Raw genomic sequence first — 21,969 nt, forward strand, 5'->3', positions numbered from 1 at the left:
CACACATGTTTTCCTCAAGGCACTGTATCATCCTCTGAAGTCTCCTAATGTGAGACTTCAAGCAATTTTTTCAGCAACTGAAAAAATTAGCAGCCAGAAGGCTTCTCCCCCTGCCTGCCCCACAGTGCACATCACAACTTCCTGCTGAGATTGGCTCCCTGACTGCCCTTAGGTGCCAGCCAGACTGCTAATATTGCAGATATCACCCACCAAGCTAGGGCTCCCTGTGAATTTTAACCAAACATTGAGAAACAGGCAAGGACAATTCCCTCCAGGGCACCAAGATTTGAAACTATGTCATAAATTCTAAAATGACCTTCAGCACACCTTGAAAAAAAAAATCCCTTACATCTGTGTAATTAAATTCAGAGGACAGCATTCTTTGTCATATGGCACAGCCATTTAATGGCTATAGACATGCAGCCATTGTATTGTGACTTGGTTAGGAAAAGTAAGTTACCTGTGACAGTAAAATATTTGTGCAGGTAAGGAAAATACTTGTGCAGGTAAGGAAAAGGTTGAAAGGAGATTATTTTAATCAATAGGAGAATGCCTTAGGTTTTCATGATGATATTTGCTATTACTTTCTTTTTATTCCTCAGTCATCTATTAATTTTCTCAATGAACTGTTAGGAGGTGGCTTTCTGCCCTGCTTCTGCAAAAACCTGGAAGTATGTAACAGTGTATGTATGTAACAAGCAGTGATGCAGGATTTTGCAACATTGGGACCTCAGGTCATAGCACAAATAACTTTTCCAGCATTCTCAGCCAGCTCTGTGGAAAGCAAATTGGAATAGATCTAATACTTTTACAAAAGAATTCCCTATTCTCCTTATATAGGAAACATTACTGTTAATGGAGCAGTCATGCTCTATTGGGATTGCATGGAAGCAGGACTGGACAGCAGTTTATCATTAACATCCATAGTATGTATTGTTACTCCAGAGCATCTCTAAGAATTTAAGAGAAAAATTAAAAACCTTGTCACACAAGGCTGTGACTTGGGAATCATAGAGCAAAACATGACCATGCACCTTTCACTACCTCGCATTAACACTTACCCAATAACTTGATGCTCAAAATACTGCAGTGTCCTTTGTAGAGTTTGCCGAATGGTCTGAGGCTGCGGAAGAATAATAAAAATAATTGTAAGAAAGATTAGGGAAGTATAGTACTGTTTAATTAACAGATCTTTTAACACACTATTTTTCTCCAGCTTTACTCCTCCTCATCTTCTACCTGCCAGATGCCCATCACAATGATGGATTTGAAATATTATTCATTCCCTGTATGTTACTTTACCATTTAAATACGGATGAATTTTACAATGTGACATAATTAATACTGCTTATAAAACTAGTTGTGCATAACAAAGGAGCCACTTCACTATTAGGTCTCAAAAACTATCACCCACCAATTATCTTATTAATTTAAAATAATTAATTTAAAATAGACTGCAAGAAAATGCTATTATTTTGTGATGAAAGTATCACCAGGAAAAGGCATTGTGTTTTTAAACTTTGTATGTTCCCTGGAGCATTTTGTACTAAAGAATATTATAAAGACACAATTTATTTCGGCTTACTTTCCTGACAAGCTATGACTTTCCAGTTATCTTTTAAATTACCAGGAAACTCAAGTTCATCAAAAGAAAATCATGACATGCTTCAAGCATTTCGATGCTACTTCATTTTAATAGGTGTTCACCAAACTACATACGTGCATATATGTGTTTATTTGCATTACTACTACTACTACAGTGTTCACCAAAATACATATGTATATATGTTTATTTTCCTTATTATTACTGCTGCTGAGGCTACTCTCATTATTTTGAATTAATTCATGAGAGATCTTTGGGTAAATAAAGCAATGTGAAATCCATGTCATTCTCTTTTGAATATTCCAAGTCACTTATGGCAAAACATCACTCTTCCAAAATGACTTTGTACCAAATACGAGGTTTTTCACCTGTCCATTTTGTCCTGGTGCCAGAGGTCAGATAAAGGTACACAATTGGGATTTATAACACTTCCTTCTGTATCAGAAGCACACAGGGTTATTTTCATTAGACTTGCAGCAGCAGACAGTCAAATTTTAGAGATATTTGGTTATTTCCCTACCATTTGGAAAAGACATCTAATTGTTTTGGAAAGCAGTAGTTGAAATAATACCCCTTAATTAGAGGAATTTCATTCTAAAACTGCCATCATCTTTGAAAGTCTTGTATTTTGCTTACTGCTGTACAGATTCAGCAGTTCAAGAGCTGAGCTTTCTACCTACTCTCACTCCTGAGTTTGCAGAAGGAGGTATCTGTTTTGATGACAGCAGGAATGAAAAAGCATATACCAGGCTGCACTAGGTTTGTACAATTGTAAAAATTTCTTGTTTAATACCAAACTGTAAGAACATGTCTACCCTTTTGAATTCAAATGTGCAGAAATGCATGCACTTAACAAGTGCATAAGGGGGCTTATAAGAAAGATGGGGACAAACTTTTTAGCAGAATCTGTTGTGATAGGACAAGGGACAATGGTTTTAAACTAAAAGAGGGTAGATTCAGACTAGATATAAGGAAGACATTTTTTACAATGAGGGTGGTGAAACACTGGAACAGGTTGCCCAGAGAGGTGGTAGATGCCCCATCCCTGGAAACATTCAAGGCCAGGTTGGATGAGGCTCTGAGCAACCTGATCTAGTTGAAGATGTCCCTGCTCATTGCAGGGGGGTTGGACTAGATGACCTTTAAAGGTCCCTTCCAACCCAAACTATTCTATCATTCTATGAACAAAAATAAGCTCAAAATAGATGTAAACCTTGAAAGAGGGTTCTTTTGTTAATTCTGTATCAGATGATTACTTCTCTGTTCTGTGGGAGCTAAGTTTCCTGTGTTAAAGGCATTAAAAGTTATATATTCTCTTGCAAAAAACAACAGAAGCACCATATGAATGAAACCATCACATATCAAAAAACTACCCCCTTCTCAGTGGTAGAGCAGGTGTTGAAGTCCTTAGGCCTGATGGGCTACAAATATATTTCATGGCATGTTCTCACAGAGATTCAAAGATTTCCTGTGCTCAACAGGCAGAAAAATCCATTCTTCACATATAGAAAAGACGTATATTCCCACACTAGCAACAAAGCAAAGGAAAATGGCTTTAAGCAAAGAGGTCCAGACAGCTGCCATCTCCCATCTCCATACAGCATTTCCCTCAGCCCCACTCCCTACACACAGAACATTAGTACTCTACCAGCAACTCCTCTGATATAAAATAGAGAACGGTAGAAATGTTTGACTGTTAAATTAAATCTCCCTTCTGGTTCTCCCAAAGCGCTTTTACAGCAAGCATATGGAAGGCAGCAATATCTGATACCACAGCAGAGAGGAAGGAAAACAGCTTTTTGTCTTCTCAGGAAGTTTTGCAGCTTATGACACCTGAGCAATCCTCCATGGAATGTCTTTGCCTTTCTCATGCCTAACACACAGATGTTACACTCCTTACCCAGGGAAAAACCCTTTTGAATACCTCAAGATTTGACCATACAAGCAACCTCCAAGTCCTGAGCTTATTTCATCAGTAGACCTCCCTTCTCCTGCAGTGCTGAATGAAAAAAAAACAGCCCATGTTAACTCTCTCTTCTGCCTAACTGTTGTCAGACAATTTTTTACAATCCCATGAACTCATGCCCCTTTTCACTGGCATCTCCTATGAAATCTTAGAAATTAAGGACAGATGATAAAAAATAGGATTTATGATTAAAACACTGGTCATAAAAAGAGCTCTATGTAATGTGCTTACAGCCAGTATGAAAACTGACCTGAGGAGTCACAAAGTCTTTCTTCATTTCTGAGAAGAATTATTACAGCATGTCACTGTGCATGGTTAAAAAGCTGCTGTGCTCACCTTCTCAGTTTGCTGTATTTCATCACTAGTGAGTGTCATTTTGCTATAGATGCAATTCTGTAACTATGCCCATGACTAAACAAAACAGAAGACATATGACATCTGCTTACATCTGCTTACTGCTACAAGGGTAGTTTAGTGTACTACTTCTTCCACTACTGACTATGCATTGCCCATGAGAGAGAGTGTGGGCAGGAAAACATTTCCACCTCTTTTTTGCATCCGATGGCAAGACTGGATGGAGGCAAAATAGCTAAACGTTCTCCTAGTAGCATAACACACATCACCCCTCCAAGAAGCATAGTTCTGCAATTCAGGGAGATAAAAGACAGCCTGTAACAATACACCTCCTCCACCGCAATGTGTCTGTGCCATGCAGGTATCCAGTGGGGCTTATTTACTGGAGAGGTTTTAAAGTTTCATGACGACTTAAAATGAAAGATTTAACATAAATGTAAAATAGCGACTATTACCTAAACCAGTAAATGTTAGCAATTCATTTTGATTATAATGATTTACTAATATTTGGTATGCATTACAAAAGGAATAGTCACATCAGTTCATGTTTCTAAGGGCAAATTAAATTAAGACATGCCAGTATTGCTACTGTTAACTGTAAATTAATCCAAGAATTGCCATACCAGATCATATCCAAGCTCCATCTGGAATGATGCTATATAATGTAGAAGGGTACACTGAAGATATTCAGACTGATCTCTTGCATGGCAGAGGCCACAGGACTTCCCTGAATTAATTCTGAATCCAGACATCAGGCCATGGCTAACCCTAATATGTCAGAATAAACTGTAAAAAATCACCAAATCAATGACTCATACAGGTTTGAAGGAACCTCTGGAGGTCTTCTAGTCTAACCTCCTGCTCAAAGTAATTTGAGTTACGACTGGTTGTTCAGGTCCTTCTCCAGACAAGGTTTGAGTGTCTCCAAGGATGGCAATCCCGCAACCTCTCTGGGCAACCTGTGCCAGTGTTTGAACACCCTCGTCACAATTTTTTTTTTAACTTAATACTGATTTGAAACTTCCCATCTGCGAGCTTTGTTGTTTGTCCCATTCTTCCACTGTGCACCCCTGTGAAAAGTCTGGCTCCATCTTCTCTACAAACCCTGATCAGGTAGCTGTAGACTGCAACAAGATACCCCTAAAGCTGTCTCTTCTTAAAAGCTGAACAGATGCAGCTCCCCCAGCCTCTCTTCAGATGTCACATGCTCCATCCCCTGACCATCCTGGTAGTCCTCTGCTGGCCCCAGTATCAACCCCTGAGGAATATGCAGAAGTTAACTGGTTGCTAATTCAACTTTGTGACTCCGATGGCCACCTTTTTGAGCCCTAAGGTCCAGTCAATATTCCACCCACCTTATAATCCACTTAAGCAGTCCATATCTCACCAGTTTGGCTCTAATGACACTATGGGAGACCATGCCAAAGACTTTCCGAAAGTCAAAGTAGGCAACATCACTTCATCCACTGAACTAGTCATCTCATTACAGCAGTCGATCAGGTTGGTCAGGCACAATTCATCCTTGGTAAAGGGCATAAAAGTGTGTAAAGGGTGTTAAAGGGAATAAAGGGGTAAAATTTGGCCTGGCTGTTCCCAATCGCCATCTTGTCCTTTTCTGTGCTAAGAAAAGGCTTCCAAAAGGACTTGCTCCATAACCTTCCCAGGTACTGAGTTCAGGTTGATTGGTCTGTAGTTCCCTGGATCCTCCTTGTCCTTCTTGATGCTGGGTGTGACATTTGCCTTTTTCTAGTCATCAAGTACCTCCCAATTGCTATGTCTGGGAGGCTTTCCTATCTCCATCCCTGCGTGCTCAAGTAATGCCTCAATATCCCTCCAGAGCATCCCATCCCCACTTCCAACTTCTGTAGACATGTTTTTTTGCATTTGAGCAAATGAACTGTTCTTATGCTTTGAGAAGGGTGTCAAAGGGTCCATGAGGATCAATCAGCTTCTTGTGCCCTTTTACCCTACAGGCTAGTTGCCCATTGGATCCTGCCAAGAAGATCCATGTCTTGGATCCAACAGCCAAAATCTGTTCTCCTGAAGTATGAGGTTGTGATTCCACTTATTTGTCTTTCCCACTTCTCTCAGTGTTTTGAACTCCAGCATCTCATAATCACTGTAGCCAGGGCTGCCCTCTACCTTTATACCTTCAACCAGTTCTTCCTTGTTTGTGAGCAATAGCTCCAGCAGAGTATTCCCCCCTTGTCAGCTCATTGATCACCTACATTAAGAAATTGTCTTCAGCACACTCCAAAAATCTCCTGCACTGCTTGTGCTCAGACCTATTGGCCTTCTGCTGGATTTTGGGTTGGCTGAAGTCCCCCATGAGTACCAACATCTGCCATTTTGAGGTTTCATCCAGCTGTCTAAAGTCTTCCTCTGCTTTCACTTCTTGACCAGCCAGTGTGTAGCAGACATACCACCACATCACCCCTGCTCATCTGTCCTCTGCTCCTGACCCTCATGCTCTGGGCCAGCTTGCTCTGTCCAAAGGGAACTTCCCATGCACTGCTGCCACCTTTTTGTGTAGAGCACAGCTCCTGCTCCTCACCTTCCCGGCCCATCCTTCCTGAAGAGCCTGTGTCCATCTCCTGCAGCACTCCTGTCCTGAGAGCCATTCCACACAAGGATGTGTGCAATTCCACAGGAGGTCCAAGCTCAGTGCCAGCATGGGGATGTCTAATGCCACCTGTTTGCTCCCCATGCTGCCTGCATTTGGGCACAGGCACTTGAGATGGGCTCCTAGTCATGCTGCTTTCATGGGATGAGCATAAGAGCCTCTTCCACCCTGTTGTTCCCCTGATACTTCTTCACTGCTCCCCCTTCTCTTCAGAGAATGAAACCCCTTCCCCAACAAGCATACATTAAAGCCCTCCTCACAAGGTTCTGAAGCCTGTTGGCAAAGATACCCTCACCTCACTTTGTCAGATGAATGCCATTCTTGCTCAGCTGTCCTGGCTCCTCTGATAGCCCCATGCTCATGGAGACCAAAGCCCTGCCAGCAACACCAGCCACACAGTCAGGGACTGCCTTACTAGATTTGTCTACTCCAATCAGAGCCTTTCCCCCTGACCAGCAGGATCGAGAAGACACCAGCTGGGCACCCACACCCTTTTCCCTTGCACTCAAAGCCATGTAGTCACTCCTGATATATTCAAGGTCTCCCCTGGCTGTATCACTGGTGCCACATGGATGAGCAGCAGTGGTCATAGTCCAAGAGGTAAACAAGCTTTGGTAGCCTCTTTGCAACACTATGTCCAAGCTCTTGGCAAGCAGCAAACCTCCTGAGGCAGCAAGGAAGGCTGGCAGATGAGTGTCTCTGTCTCCTCAGGAGACAGTTTCTGATACCTGCCACCCGCCTTTTCTTGAAGGCTCTAAGGGTTGCGGCTCAGCTGCCTCTGATGCCTCATCCCAAGGAAGGTCATCTTTCCCACCTCTTCCCAGGGCACTGTACCTGCTCTGTAACTCCTGAACCACAGGTGGAAAAGGGGCCTTAGTTGTGTTGTCAGAAGTAACAAACCTCCAGCCTCCTCCATCTCAGGAGTTTCTACCCTTGACCCTCAAGGGTTATTGCTATTTTTCCCTCCTTCCTTTCAACACGGGGCTCAGGTTCTTGGCTCTGCAGGGCCTCTGGAAAGACCTGTCCATCCTCCCTGATGCATATAGCCTGCTCACTATCTACTACAGCTTTCCACCTGGCACCTCAGTGCTATAACCAGAGCACACTGCTGTTGCACACCAGCAGGCAGCAATCCTGACCGTGGCAGCCCTGCCATGACAGCCACTGTAACTCCACCAGCTGCCACTGTTTGCAGGATGCACTCGTAGAGAAATCTGCCATTCTTGCTAGATATCATCCTGCTCTGCAGTAGTGTGAAACTGGTTCAAGACCTGAAGCTAGAGGAGTAATAGCTCTTCAAAAGCACTTTTATGACTAACTGGAGAAAATATTTATGAAGATGCTTGTCTAAATGAACTTGACGTATTCCAGGTTTTTTAACTCAGACAACTTTGAAAGAGGATTGCAGTTTAAACACTGTGTACAATTTTTTTTTTTTTTTTTTAATTTTCCCTTCTTCTAACTTCATTGCCTCCAGTCTTGGAGACAAAAGGGAGAGGACTTCCACTTTAATTGCATCCCTTCTTATAGATGTCTTTCCTAAGGCAATCAAATGTAAGCTTTCCAATCTTCTCAGAGGACAGTTACTTTAGCCTATTCCTTACCCATTTTCTGTTGCCTCTGAAATGTCTTTCATTTGATTGCAACACCTTCAGAAATAAACAGTAGGGCTCATCTGCCCAACTGCAGGCACCCGAAGTGATTCACTTCATCCTCCAGTTAGCATCGAATACATGCCTGAGGACTCAGTCTTTAGAAACACCCATTTTTTTCTTTTGTCTAGAAAAGATGTTTTGTGATTGCTTTAGACTTAGATATCTTTTAAATGTTTAAGTAAGGACAGACAAACCCCACCCTGAGGTGACAGAACTGCACACAGTATCCCAGATGACTCAGTCTAAATTTACATAAATGCAGTTTCAAATTCTGCATCCCATTCCTTTTGCATCCTAAGATAACCACATAGAATCAGAGAAGAAAGGGACTGTACGGCACAGGGAGGTCCAAGCCAAGAGAGCAGCCAGGTACACAGACAGTTTCTCCTTAACCCTAAGAAGGCTTCAAAGATTTTTCCCTGTAAAAGCTAAGTGGCTCCTAGCTGAGCCTCAGAAGTGCTTCAAGCAGTCATGCTCTTAAAAACTTGAGTGCTTAAAATTTTAGACATGAAAGTTGAAGCACTGAAGAGCATAATAGGCTCAGCTAGAAACCATTTTGCTTCTATCAGAGTTTCTTCGAGGAAGACCGTCGGGTCAGGGGGCTCCTCCAGACTCTTGTGCCCTGGGGAGCCGCAAAGTCCTTCCTAGAGGAATCCGCACTTCTGCACATGGGAGAGGCAAGCTACCACAGATCGCAGCCAAATCAGCACTTTGATGTTGGAAGTTTTACATGCTTCAAATTTGTAGTGTTCAATCACTAACTCAGCAGATGTGCAAGACTTTAATTGCCAGCTTCACTGCTGGTGACTGTTCATTAATGAAAAACACTTCTTTTTTCATATTTCAGAACCAATTTTAGTCAAGTCTTTGTGCATAGGTGATTATAGATCTCTAAGCACACAAGTAGGTATGCACGTGGCCCATCCGGAAGGAAATAAATGGCAAAATAGTCATTCTCACATCCAGTCTGGTTTTTTTTTTAATATTTACTCCATCATCATGAAAGCAGTGGAAAACTGTTCCTTCCCTGTCCTTCTGGTCACCAAAATACTGATGTTAAAAAGGCCATAAACAAAGAATCAAGGCTCCAGCTGAAGACAAACATTTATCAACATCCCCAAATGCTGGGAGTGGGGAGATAAGCATTGAAATTGCTTCAACTAGGGAAAAGAAGAACTGAAAAAGAAAAGGAAGGCTCCTTTGGCATCTGACCATTTTCTGATCATGGAAAAGGAGTAAGGCTCCCTACCAGGTCCTTGCAGGTCCTGCACAGCCAGGATCCCTCCCTGTCCCCTTTCCTGAAGAACAGAATGGAAGGGCATAGACAGAAATCAGAAATGGAGAAGTAGAGACCAAACATAAGCAATCATTTGAAAATTTAAAAAAAATCATCATTGGGGGTTTAATAGTGCTTTTGATAATATAATCAGGAAAAAAAAATATTTTTACTCTCTAGCTTCTGAACCTTTAGGATGCACTCATTTTTTTCTCTGTAACTGTACAAGCTAAAAGCGTGGTTTTTCTTCATGAAAACCAGCTCCCTGATTCCAGAGGTTTGTGTTTTAGATAAAGGCACCAACTGCTTGCAGACTAGATGACTAGCACCAGATTTGGTATCAAGACAGGAAGGTGCAGAATCCCCAGGAGGGGACTGTTTGGGGATCCAGAGTGGGCTGACTGACAGCTGGAGGCAAAACAAGCTGTCCTACAACAGCCCATGATGATCTGGACAGGACCGGGTGAGGGTGCAGCGCCTGAGCTCACTACCACCTGGCACCTAAACCTGAGACCATTCTGCTCCTCAGTTCATGCAAACTGGGGTACTCTTCACAGGGAAACACTTGTGCACATCAGAGAAAATGCCTTAATCTAATAAATAACATTGAGAATAAGAATTTTACCCCGTACTATTTCATGCCAATAACAATGCAAACACTCTGAAGAAATAAAGCAGAGCTAAATAATAATTAGAAATTATAGCTCCTGCATCCCCAGCTGCCTTTCAACTAGAAGAATCACAGGCATTATGGATGGAAATTGCCTATTAGATCATCTAGTCTAACTCCTTGACAGTGAAGGATAAATATCTCAGGGTGCTATCCATTATAATACCGGCTGGGATCACTTTGTTCATCTTTGAATTTCAGCCATGTCTGGAATGGATAGAAGATCTGTTCTGTGCTGCAGAAAGAATGTATTCAGTAGGTGAGAACATAATAGATGATCTACTGCTAATGCTACCTCTTCATCTTTTAATGCAACTCACATCTACTACATAAAATCATCAGTGCTACTCTAGCAGACAGATAGGAAATGAAAGGCTTTTCATGTCAGTGCTTCTCAAGGAATTTCTTCTGCCAGGATAGAACAAACCCAATTTCTTCAGTATAACTGGACATGATTTTATATGCAGAGCTGCAAAGATGCTTATCCCTTTGAGACCTATAGATAAACCACAGATTTTTCTTGTCTTCATTTTGAAACTTAGTTTGACAGTTAGCAAGCAGACACATCTAGAAAGAATTTGGGTATGAGATGGAATCCTTTCTTTTACTCAAAGAGTTTTGTAACAGCCTTTAACATTAGCACAAGAGGTAGAAGGAAAGAGGGCTTTTCTCTGTGTTAACATTATATGCTTCACTAGGAGTACATTGGACGACTGTGAAGTGGTAACTGTCTCTGCTCAAGCAGTTGCAAATGAAAGACTTTCACCATCATTTTGATGTAGCCATGACTGCACACTGCTACTTAGGGGCATATACTGATGATCATAACATTCCCTTCTACTTTACAATGTCTTTCTCTATTATTTGCACCTGGACACTTTGGCCAGGGGAGAGGCAGAGAAGCGCAAAACAACGGAGATCAATTTTGTGGGATTAACACTGGTGCTGCCACGCTCTGGTTTGTCGGCCAGCGGTTGAGATCTGCCTGTGGGCAGGCCCGATCCCCAGCGGGGATACGCTCTCTGCTTCCAGGCAGCAAAGATGCCTGCAATGTATCAATGTTTCCGAGACATGTTTTTTTCCAAGCACTGTAGGGAAGTCAAGGTTTCAGCCTGGAACTATACAAACATTAAGAAATCAACTATTACTGTGATCGGTCTAAGCACTAGATAGATAGATGTCAAATATTCAAACTCACCTGAAATAAAATTTCATCAAGATCAATACAATGCTGCAGGCCCTCCAGTGCAGCTAAACTGATTTTTTTTATATTTTATTTGCTGAGGCTGAAGTTCCCTTGAATGAGATGTTAAACTACTGGACAAGACAAACAAACAAAACCCACCGTGATGCTCATATTGATAAGGTTTTCCAGAATGTTCCCGTTTAAGCCACCACAGCTCTGTTCCATGCTATGAAATAGCAGTTTGACTGGCTGCAGACTGCTCATATGACCTTGTGTATAAATGGCTTTTCTCTCTGTTAAGTTGAAAGATACTGGGAAAAAGTCTGATTTTATCATACTTTAAAAAAATTCACCCTATTTTCCTGTTGGAATTAGAAATTAGGAGTCTCTCAGGGGATGTGCCTTTCTTCACCATTTTCATGCTTTTTTTCCTTCACAGCCTCATTCCTGAGAAGGATGTTACTCAAGTAAAGCTCATCCAGCCTGGGCTATTAAATGAATAAGCTCATCACACTGCTGATATGGTTATCATTTGACATTACTTTACTTCATTCAGAAAGACAGGCAGAAGTTACTCCTACAACAGTAGAGCTTAGATACACCTGATGGGTTAATGTGAATCATAAGGAGCTCAGAATACTTGTGCAAAATTTTTTCAAAAGCTCGTGTAAAAATCAATTTGTTACCTCTCCTGCTAGCAGCGACAACTTGTTATTGCTACTAAAAAGAGTAGTTATTCCTTGAGAGTAAGTGGTAGAGGTTTATGATGGAGCCACGTTCGATCTGAGCTGCTGTATTGCAACTTCTCCACCAAAACCCCACCTCCACTCACTGGAGGATACACTTGCAATTAAGCAATTTGAGGTTACAGCAATTCTGTGAGGTGAGTAATAGCCTACACACTAACCTAAAAGACTGTCTTTAGGTTCACTTTTCTCCCACTGTCGGGGAGAAGGCCGTATTCAAAAAGGCACTTCTTAAATTCAAACTATTTTGGCCAGTAGCAGCTTCCTAACTTAAATAGGAAAAAAATGTTCTCATTTCAATGTGTCTTCAACTGGGCCTTTAAAGACTAGCAGGAATAATTCTGAATGAACAGAAAAGTATATCAGAAGCGATTTTCACTTAATAATGTTTATAGTTCAAGAGATGTGTTACATAGGCCATTCAGAAAATAAAATCAAATGGAAATGTAAGTCAGTTTAATGCTGTGTCATGCTGTAATTCTCTTTCCAGAAAGATCAGTACAGCGCTTTGGGGTACACAGTCTCCTCTGAATGCATGCCCAGTCACTCTCAGCTCCTTCAGGGTAGTCCATGCCCCTTAAATGGGAGCAGAGTATTTGACTTTTCAAATCAGTGACAAATTATTTTTTTCTGATTTTGATTCTATTTTCAGCCTGGTATTGGATACAACTCAAGATAGAACTGGAGCAAATGTGAAAATTGCTGCAAGGAACTGGAATTCAGTAAGATACTAAATGGCATTTCTACAGAATAAAACTGTGTCTACTGGTGCCAGGATATCATTCCCATATAGCAGAACTCTTAAAGGCAGCAAAATTCATGTTGATAATGAATAGCATATAGTATCATCATCTCTAGTTATAATTAATCAAAATTTATGTCCTTGTGGGTGTAAAGTTCATCCTTTAAAATGGAACACAACAACAAAGCTGGAATCACAAGAAAAATATATCATTAAATTTGCTTGTGATGTACATATAATTATTGCAGTTGATTTCTTAAAAACAAAGTATTAAATCAATGTCCCTACTAGGTTCCCAGCATTTTATTATTTATCTCCAAAAACCTGAACTCAGCCCAGTGAGCAGGGCACTATTAGGTTTGACAGCAGCTGGATCTAGCTCAAAAGTTCTCTGATAGAGTAGGAAACCGAAGATCCTCTGATGGTGGTTCAGATGAAGGACAGAAGGGACATCTTTGCCCAGTCAGGAACATCATTTAGGAACATGTTAGAGTGGATGGGAGCTGCCTACACAATTACGGTCTCAGCTTTGCAGGGACATCACAGGCACGAAGGCTGTGAGAGGGCAGATCCAGACATGGGGCCATAATCATGGAGCACTGTTGGCCACAAAGATAAAGGAGTTACAAGAGCTGAGCGTGTGCAACGCCCAGGCCTTATTGCACAGAGCAGCTAAGTTTGGTCCCACAAAACATCATTTTCACACTCAGGTGCTGAGCATAGGCCCGGATGGGCACAGTTCCCCCAACCCTTTGGGCTGCAGCATGCAGCTGTGCCTGACTGCTGGGAGAGCCGCAGCTCTCCTGCTGTCAGTGCTCCTGCTTACTCAGCAAAATGGTACTTCGGGGGGCAACAGGGCAGCAACTTGATGTGATGTTCAGTATATGCACAGTTAGTTTGTTGAGTGCAGCTGTGACAGAAAGCTGCCTCCCTTCTTGCATTGCCGCTTCTCTTTCTCCCTGGTACACCCTGCTTCCCTGACCTGCCCCAGCACACCCTACTCATGAATGCCAACAGTAGGGTACTTTTGGAGGTCTGCTCATCTTCCCCATCACCACATACTTTTCTTCAAAATATGCAGCTGTTTTGGTGGGAGGTAAGCCCTATCATCCTCCTAGTTCTGGCTGTTAAAAAATAGAGGGTTTTGGTTAAGCAAGTTCCAGATGAACAGTGTCCATCCCTCAGCCATCCAGGCATGTCAGCAAACATTTAGGAACCCACAGGAACATAAAATGGCCCTGTGCTGATTGAGGATCAGACCCTGTTTTTAAGAGAAAAGTTGGAAAATCATGTGTGCTGGAAAGTGCTAGAAGCTGTTCTCCAGGAGCAAGCAGAATGGGTTGGATTAAATGCTGCAACACAGGAAGGTTCAGTTTTTCAGTTTTTCCCACAGTTCCACAAAAAAGTAATATTTGTACAAAGTCACACTCAGCTAAACTTGAGACCAAGATTACAAGTGATACTATGCACTAACTTCTTTTCACTATATTTTAGTATAAAGTGTCTCAAATACTTTATTACTGCATTTTACTCTACAGAATCTCCATTGACAGTACAGTTGTACTAACTCATGAATACATTGCACAGGAGATACTAATATTTTCACACACACTAATGCTCATAAGACCTAGCCTGCTTGCACAGCCTTCTTGCCGCTCTGCCCCACAGCCAGAGCTCTTGCTCAGCTCCTTCGCCCCTTGGATGCTCCTTCTTGGCTCAGTTCAAGGCTCTCCACATCCCCAGAACAGCTCTCGGTAGCCCCTGCTACTGCCACATTGAAACAACATCACCCCAGAGATCTCTCTGCATGCCATAGTAGTATTAAACACATACACAGAATTTTTCCTAAGTGAAAACACAAAAAAATGTTTTACTCGGTATTTCAATCCTAGGCATTGCTGAAGGAAAGCACAAAGTTAAGACTAAGTATAAAATAAACATCAGGAACCTGTAGCATCCTTCAACTTTGAAAGTGTTCAGCACTGGGATGGGAACAAATTGCTGCTGCCTTCATGTTGGAAAGGAAAACATTAAACCATTGCAGGCAATATATACAGTATATACATTCACCACACTCATATGTATATAAATACATGTTTATATACTTAACAGATACACGTAGCTATAGTATCATGGAATGAAGATATATGTACATCTAAAGTAAAAGTATTAAAGCTTTTTGTTCAGAAAGAACACATGTCAATGCACCCTTCAGACTTGCCTTTTAGTTTTACAAATAATGGAAATTAGTCCCATTTAACACTAATTTTATAGGCAAAGTATTTTTTTTTACTTCTAATTAAAGTTGTTCCTGATTTATATTAGCAGATGTGCAAAAATAATCAGATTCAAAGTGTTACACACATGGTAACTTGACTTGTTACAAGAAGGCATATATTCGGTATCACAGAACAGATTCTCAATAAGAACAACATGCACCAAAATAACAATGCACCTGAACAGTGATTTCTCAGAGTGAAAAACAAAAAGACAGGGGACTTGATTCTTTTCTTATACTGTGATTGTGACAATGTGACTTTTTAGATTTAATCACATTAATTTATGCTGAAGTGTGTAAGATGGGAGTGAAGCACTAGTTATGATGCCAAGATAAAAAGGGAAATGTTAAGCAATATGTATCACATATCAAAATTTAAAAATAACACAGTTTTTCAGCAATAAGGGTTGCTATAATTATCTCCCAAGGAAACCACGGAAGCTGTTGTTTGGGACATCAGAACCAGACTGGATGAAATTTTTGCATTCTTAACTGAAATTTGTGTGAGAGCAGGAAGGAAAGAGGACTATAAGATCTATCAAAGTTTTCCTCATATCTTAATTCAAAGAATGTGTTTATTTTGAAAACAAATTCAACAATTTATCAAAGCTGTAAAACTGTAATTGTCTTTTATAGCAACTCAGTACAGGAGGTAATCATCAAAGCTGGGAAAATACAAATACTAAGGTTATCTAAAAATATTCACTGAGCTACTTCAGAATACTTCAAATATTTTGGGTAACACATGCTCTAATTATACCATTGTATTATTATCAAATTAAATAGCTTCATTTTTTTTTGTACTAAAACAAGACAGGTCACCTGAGATATCATCTATTAATACCAGCATTACAAGACCAGATTCCCAGTGGAGAGGGAAAAAATCAATGGGAAAGGAAAGTCTTAACTGAAACTGGATGACTATTAGCTATGTAATGCACTGGTAAATTGTCCCATAAAACAGCTTGTCTACTCCTCTCTAGCCAGTTCAAGAAACACCAAACAGAAAAGAGTATATTAAAACCAAAGCAAACACATAGCTGATGGTGATGAGACTCATCATTTCCGAAGCTGGATAACAATATGCGAAAAGATGATCCAACACCACAATAGCAGATACAGTTGTCTTACAGATTAAGGCTACTTGTTGCAATTAATGTTTTATACCTTAACACATTAAAACATCTTGGAGACCAAACAAGCATTCAGTTGCAGCTGAAACTTTATGAGGAAAATTTAGTGATGGTCACAGAGGTATTTATAGGAGCATAGCACAATCGTAACAGAAAGGCTGGAGAAGAACCTTCTATTTTACATGAATCTACCAGAACTCCTGAGCCATTGATTTCAGTCTTACAAAGCGATAGCAGCGTACGTTACGGGTTCTACCCAAATTCACTCCTTATTTTAGCATACGCAGTGCTTCAATGATTCTCAACTACAGGTGCAGCTATCCAGATAATCCTAAATCATGGATTTCAAAGTGCACGTTAAAGAAACTGATCTCTCAGGAATGCCAGTGCATCTGGGAGGCAGGGCGAAATCTGTTGCCGAAATATTTCTTAACACAAAGTCGAAACTTTTTTTTTTTTTACCCTGCTCAGTACGGAGAAGCCCTATAAATGTAAGAAGTTCCCATCGTCTCCGTGGTGAAGGAAGAATGTGCATGCCATGCATCAAACAGAAGTAACTTTTTCTGAAAAGGTGTTGCTAGTACCAGACAGTGATAAGCACTTTATGATTTTACCATTTTCTTTTAATTCAGAAAGGGACTCGGAGGAGACGACAAACCCAGCTAAACCGGCAGCGGCGCGCCTTTCTGCCGCCCGACCCGATCTCCAGCACCGGGCTGCCGAGACCTTCACTCCCGCCGGTTTGCGGGGCCGGCAACCCGCAGCCGGGGCGGGCACGGCGGGGGCAGGGGACGCCCGGGAGGCAGGGGACGCCCGGGAGGCAGGCGGGCGCGGGCACCGCCGCCTCCTTCCCGACACAGACCCGACCCCGCGGAGCGGCCGCCGGCAGCCGGGGCGCGGGAGGGCCGGGGCCGAGCGCGGCGCTCCGCGGGCGCGGGGCACTCACCGCGGGGGCCGTCAGACGGCGGATGCTCTCGCCCAGCGAGTCCAGGTTGACCCGCCGGCGGCGCGGAGCGCGGCGCGCCCCGGCGCTGGCCGCGGCGGCGGCGGCGAAGGGGGTGTCGGCGGCGCCGGGGGGGCTGCGGCTGCCGTTCCAGCAGAGGCGGGACAGGGGACACTCGCCCTCGTCCTCGGGGCTGGTCTCCGGGCAGTCCGACCCCAGCGAGCTGAAGGACTCCGAGGAGATCTTGCGCCGGGACATCGTGCAGCGGAGAGGCGGCGGCGGCTCGGCTCAGCGCGGGGCGGCGGGCAGCCGCGGCGGGCAGCGCCGAGCCGCGCGGCCGCGAGGGCGGCCGCTTCGCATGGCCGCGGGTGCCCCTGGGCGGGAGGCGGCGGCGGAGGTGCCGCGCAGGGGCCGGGGCCGGGGCCGGGGCCGGGGCCGGGGCCGGGGCCGGGGCAGCCCGCGCCCCTCGGCGCCGCTGCCCGGCTCCACGCTTCGCCGCGCCCGGCCGGAGGAGCGCGGGTGCTGCGCGGCGCCGCGCCGGGAGCCTCTAAAGCGGCGACGGCGGCGGCGGCGGCGGCGGAGGCGGCTGCCCTCCTCTGCCTCAGCCGCCCGCCCTCGCTCTCCCCTCCCCCGGCTCCTTCACTGCTCCGCGGGAATCACGTGTTGTTCGGAGCCCTTTCCCCCTCCTCCTCCTGCTCGCCGCCTCCCCCCGCCCCGCTCGCCGCCGCCCGCAGCCGCCGCCTGGCCCCGCTCCCTCGCGCCGTGGAGGCGGGGGACGCTGCCACCGCCCCGCGCGGCCCCCGGAGGCCGGCAGCACCGGCGGGGCGGGCCGAGGGCCGGAGCCGGCGCGCAGCCCGCGCTGCCGCCGCTGCCGGCTGCTGGGAGGGCGGGCAGGGCGCTCGGCTCTCGTCCCTGCGCTTTGGAGCCAGGCGAAGGGGTAGCGGGGGAGCGGGCCCATATCCCCCGCAGGGCTCCGCGGGGAGCGGCCGTGCCTGCGCAGGGGCTGGGGGCGCCCTGGGGGCCCCCCCCAGTGCCCTCCCGGTGCGGCCGCCCCCGCCCCGCGCCGCCGCCGCCGCCGCCGCCGCCGCCGCCGCCGCCGCCGCCGCCGCCGCCGCCGCCGCCGCCGCCGCCGCCCGGCCCGCGGCGGTGCTGGACAGCTCCCTGCGCCTGGAGGCCGGGGAGAGCGGCGGGGGCAGTGGGTCCTCATTCCCCGCCAGCCGGTTACCGGCAGCGAGCTTTTCGGAATGGCATTCGGGAAGGTGAAGCTTCAGAAAGGAAGCATTTTAAAAAGCTGAGGAGGCTGGATGCTGCCATCAGTTTTCGGAGGCAAAAGTTCTTCTCACCTTTGTGCCAGCATTGCTCGCACTAACGTTGCGGGTCACGTCCAGAAAAGAAAAGAAACTAAATTCATTCCCCTGTTGCAGCCCTGTGCTACAGCCTTGCAACAGGGGAAACAAGGGGGGTGGAGGACACAAAGCAGAGGAGCTTGGACACAGGATGACACCCTTGAAGACAATGCAAGGTGTCTCCTTCCCAACTTTCCCTACCCATGCAGTCAGTTTAAAGACACCTTGAGAGTTCCACAGCAATAGTGATAACCCCACATAGTCCTTCTCGGCAGAAAGGCTCCAAGGAGATGTAATCTTAGCTGTAGTGGTTCCTCCTACCATCAAGGAAGACAGGTTGTCATTACTTTATCTTTGTTCAAACAAAATGTATTTTAAAAGGCAACGATTTTAAGATAGTTTTTACTCCACCTTTCCCCCATGTGATGACATACATTTCACAACCTTATCTGGTAAATGTCTGAGTGCAACCTAAACAAGAATGCACCGGAGAGAGTGGGAAGACTTCCACGGGTACGAAGGAGCTTTTGAGCATGGCTCTAGGCAGCACAAACCATGTGTCTGCTTTCAGAAGGGACACAGGTCTGTGGCTGCCAATGCTGCTTTTAACTAGGGCACGCCAGCCCTTGCCCAGGGCATTGCTTTCAGTGTCATCATCCGTGTTTCTCTTGGCTCACCCAGTTTCTATTTTTTTTTCTTTTTCCCCTATAGAAATATATATGGAGTAAGAGAAGCCATGAATCTCCTTTTGTCTTGCCATACTTTTTAAATTTCTGGGGCTTGAAGCCTGTGGCTTGAAAGGATGTGTAATAAAGCCGGAGTGGTCCATACTACCTTCTGTTGCCTTATTAAATATTGCACTTGGGATGCAGAGACTTGCTTTTTGCAGTCCTGGTGATGACCTCAGCAGCCCTAGGACAGGAATCGGACATGACTTCACCTGAAAGTTAATTCATACGTGAACCTCCAGATCCGTCGTCCTCCTCTGTCTTTCCTCCACTAGGGAACAACAATATTCATCAGAACCTGAGTGCAGAGTGGTGAAACAGTTACTCTACCTTTTCCTTCTTCCCTCTGAAGAAATCCTCATTTTAACAGATTCTTTGAGACCTGTTGCACAAGCCCCTGCCTGCCCTCAGGTCAAGCTCCTGCCATTGAGGGGATTCAGAAATTAAGGGGTCTGGAAGGTGTCCTTTGGTGCTAAACGCTATCCCTAGCACAGGGTACTCTGTGTTAAGATGTTAGCTTTCTTCACGTGCTTCAGTTTCCTTTAAACTTACTTCCTTCTCGTAGACCTTATTGTACACTCCTCAGTGAAGCAAACTTCCACCGGTTTCCTGGCTGATGCAATGACAGTGACAACTGGGTAAGAGGAACATAGTTCAGCGTTGAAAATGCAAATACATATCTATGAGTCTAAACTGCTAAACTACCGAAGTGTCAATTGGTTCCACATGCAGCACTTCAGCTGTAGGGTAAGCAACTTGCTTGTGGGCATATTTACATTTTGTTGAGCACTAGGGAAAAATGGTTTCAGGATGACAAAACTGACACTTTTTAAGTCTTCGTTTTCCTCTTTTTCTTAAAGTTTAAAGTTGCACTTCCCAATGCATCTTATCATTAGCATTTAACAGCACTCTTCTGTTACCCTTGCAGCACTAAAGGTTACTTTCTTCATGCCCCTCATGGCCATACGCCTTTTATGTCTGTAACATTGTGACCCTGAAATGGGAAGGGAAGTTCTTTGCTTCAGTGACTCTTCCTGAGGTCAGGATTATTATAACTGAATGAACTCATATACCAAGCCAACTCTTCTCAAGAATGTAAAAGACACTTTTCTTTCAGCATCTAGATAGTGAAGTTCACCACTCAGAGTAAAAAATGCAATTAGGGCTTCAAGTCTTCTATTGCTCCAGCTGAAGCAGCAGCTTGAGTAAATCTGGACTCAGTGTCGCTGTTCACCAGCTATTCTGTCAGCTGTGACCTTTAAAACTTGTGGAAGCAAGCCTGATACCTGCCTGGTCCAGTTACAAAGATGTCGGTAGTCTGCATACTGCAACTCTGTTTGGGATTCATGATGTAAAATACATGAAATTGAATAAAGGCACCACCTGGAAAAGTACCAAACACCACCACAAGATGTCTTGAGCTAAATAGAAATGGACAGCAGAAGATCCAAGATGATGCAGGTCCTGGAGGTGAGCCTGGTAAGCCAACAAGTCATTCAGTACGTGGTTAATTTTTCTCATTTTATTCCTCCTGATCCAGATACAACCTTGGCAAAAGCTAAATACCACAGAGGGTTGCTTCATCTGACAGTCAAATGCTTTTGACAGCACATAGACATAAACAGTTACAGCACATAAGAGAGCAAATGTTCTTCTTTTGTACATGTCTCATCAGCCCAAATTTGCAGTTGGCACATTACTGGATGAATAGCAGAAGTGTCTGTAAAATGTGTAAGGTTCACCAAGAGTGGCTATGTAACTTTTCTATCGTACTACAACAGAGTGCTATGTATGTGTCCCATGTGTACTGCAGACAGTTCAGAGAAAAATATGAGTATTTTAAATTCTTTTACAATCTCTAATGTATAATTCCTCTTCTAAGAAAAGTATTTTGAAATGCACAAATGCTTTACAAATTTTTATCTGTTTTCGAATTTTTGTCTTGGTTCTAGTAAGCAAAACTCACAATACTGAGTTCAGCCCTGACAGAAAATGCATGGTCTTTAATTTCCATTCATTTTGTGTTACTTTATTGTTATTTATTCATGATATTTATCCATTTGTTATTAACTAAGCATTTCTCATCAGGCATTATATGCTGGAGCTTTGATGTTATTGTTTTTATTTACAAATGCTGTTTTTCTGCAGTTCACAGAGCCTTGGAAGATTAAAATAACAAAAACAACTTCATCATAGTGCACTGCATTTTCCTATCTGCATTTGTTGAGAAAATGTTAGTCGCAGAGCTGCTGGAAGGAACTATTTGTATTAATCCCTCTTAGGGATTAGTCGCATGTATCACATACATCATATATATATATTTCATATCATTTCACCTATTACATTATATGGCTTTTTATAATGATCTTTTTATAGTACTGCTGAACCTATAAGTACTTAATTTTCCTTTAATAGAAAAGATTGTTGTCCTGGGATTAGTATCTCCCACAGAGAAAGTAAACATCTGTTTTGCAAAGCATTTCTAAAGCAGCAGGAGACCATTATCCTGTGACAACATTTTATTACAATTACTTTATTGTAGTCAGGCAAAATGAATGATGTGTAGAAAATTTATTCTTTTTTTCACATTCTGCCAAACCTTCCTGTTCTTTACCCAATGACTTCCATCTGGAGTATTGCCTGGAAGGATGGCTGGGACATTCTGCCATTTGTCATTAATGATCTATTGAATTACGACTAGCTTAAAGAACAGATCAATT

The 21,969-nt window shown here is 43.8% G+C and overlaps 1 protein-coding gene across 1 annotated transcript in view; it reads right to left on the reverse strand.

Moving 5' to 3' along the window:
• Window positions 1-17,526, reverse strand: part of GUCY1A2 (guanylate cyclase 1 soluble subunit alpha 2) — a 165,329-nt gene extending 147,803 nt beyond the window's left edge. The window contains exons 1-2 of the mRNA XM_052812664.1: window positions 17,179-17,526; window positions 1,062-1,123 (exon numbers count right to left, since the gene is read on the reverse strand). Of these exons, the coding sequence (XP_052668624.1) occupies window positions 1,062-1,123; window positions 17,179-17,433 (317 nt within the window). The 5' untranslated portion in view covers window positions 17,434-17,526. The remainder of the gene's footprint in view (window positions 1-1,061; window positions 1,124-17,178) is intronic.
• Between the last annotated feature and the right edge of the window lie 4,443 nt (window positions 17,527-21,969).

The sequence above is a fragment of the Harpia harpyja genome, chromosome 17 (genome assembly GCF_026419915.1).
Source record: "Harpia harpyja isolate bHarHar1 chromosome 17, bHarHar1 primary haplotype, whole genome shotgun sequence".
NCBI classification, from domain to species: Eukaryota; Metazoa; Chordata; class Aves; order Accipitriformes; family Accipitridae; genus Harpia; species Harpia harpyja.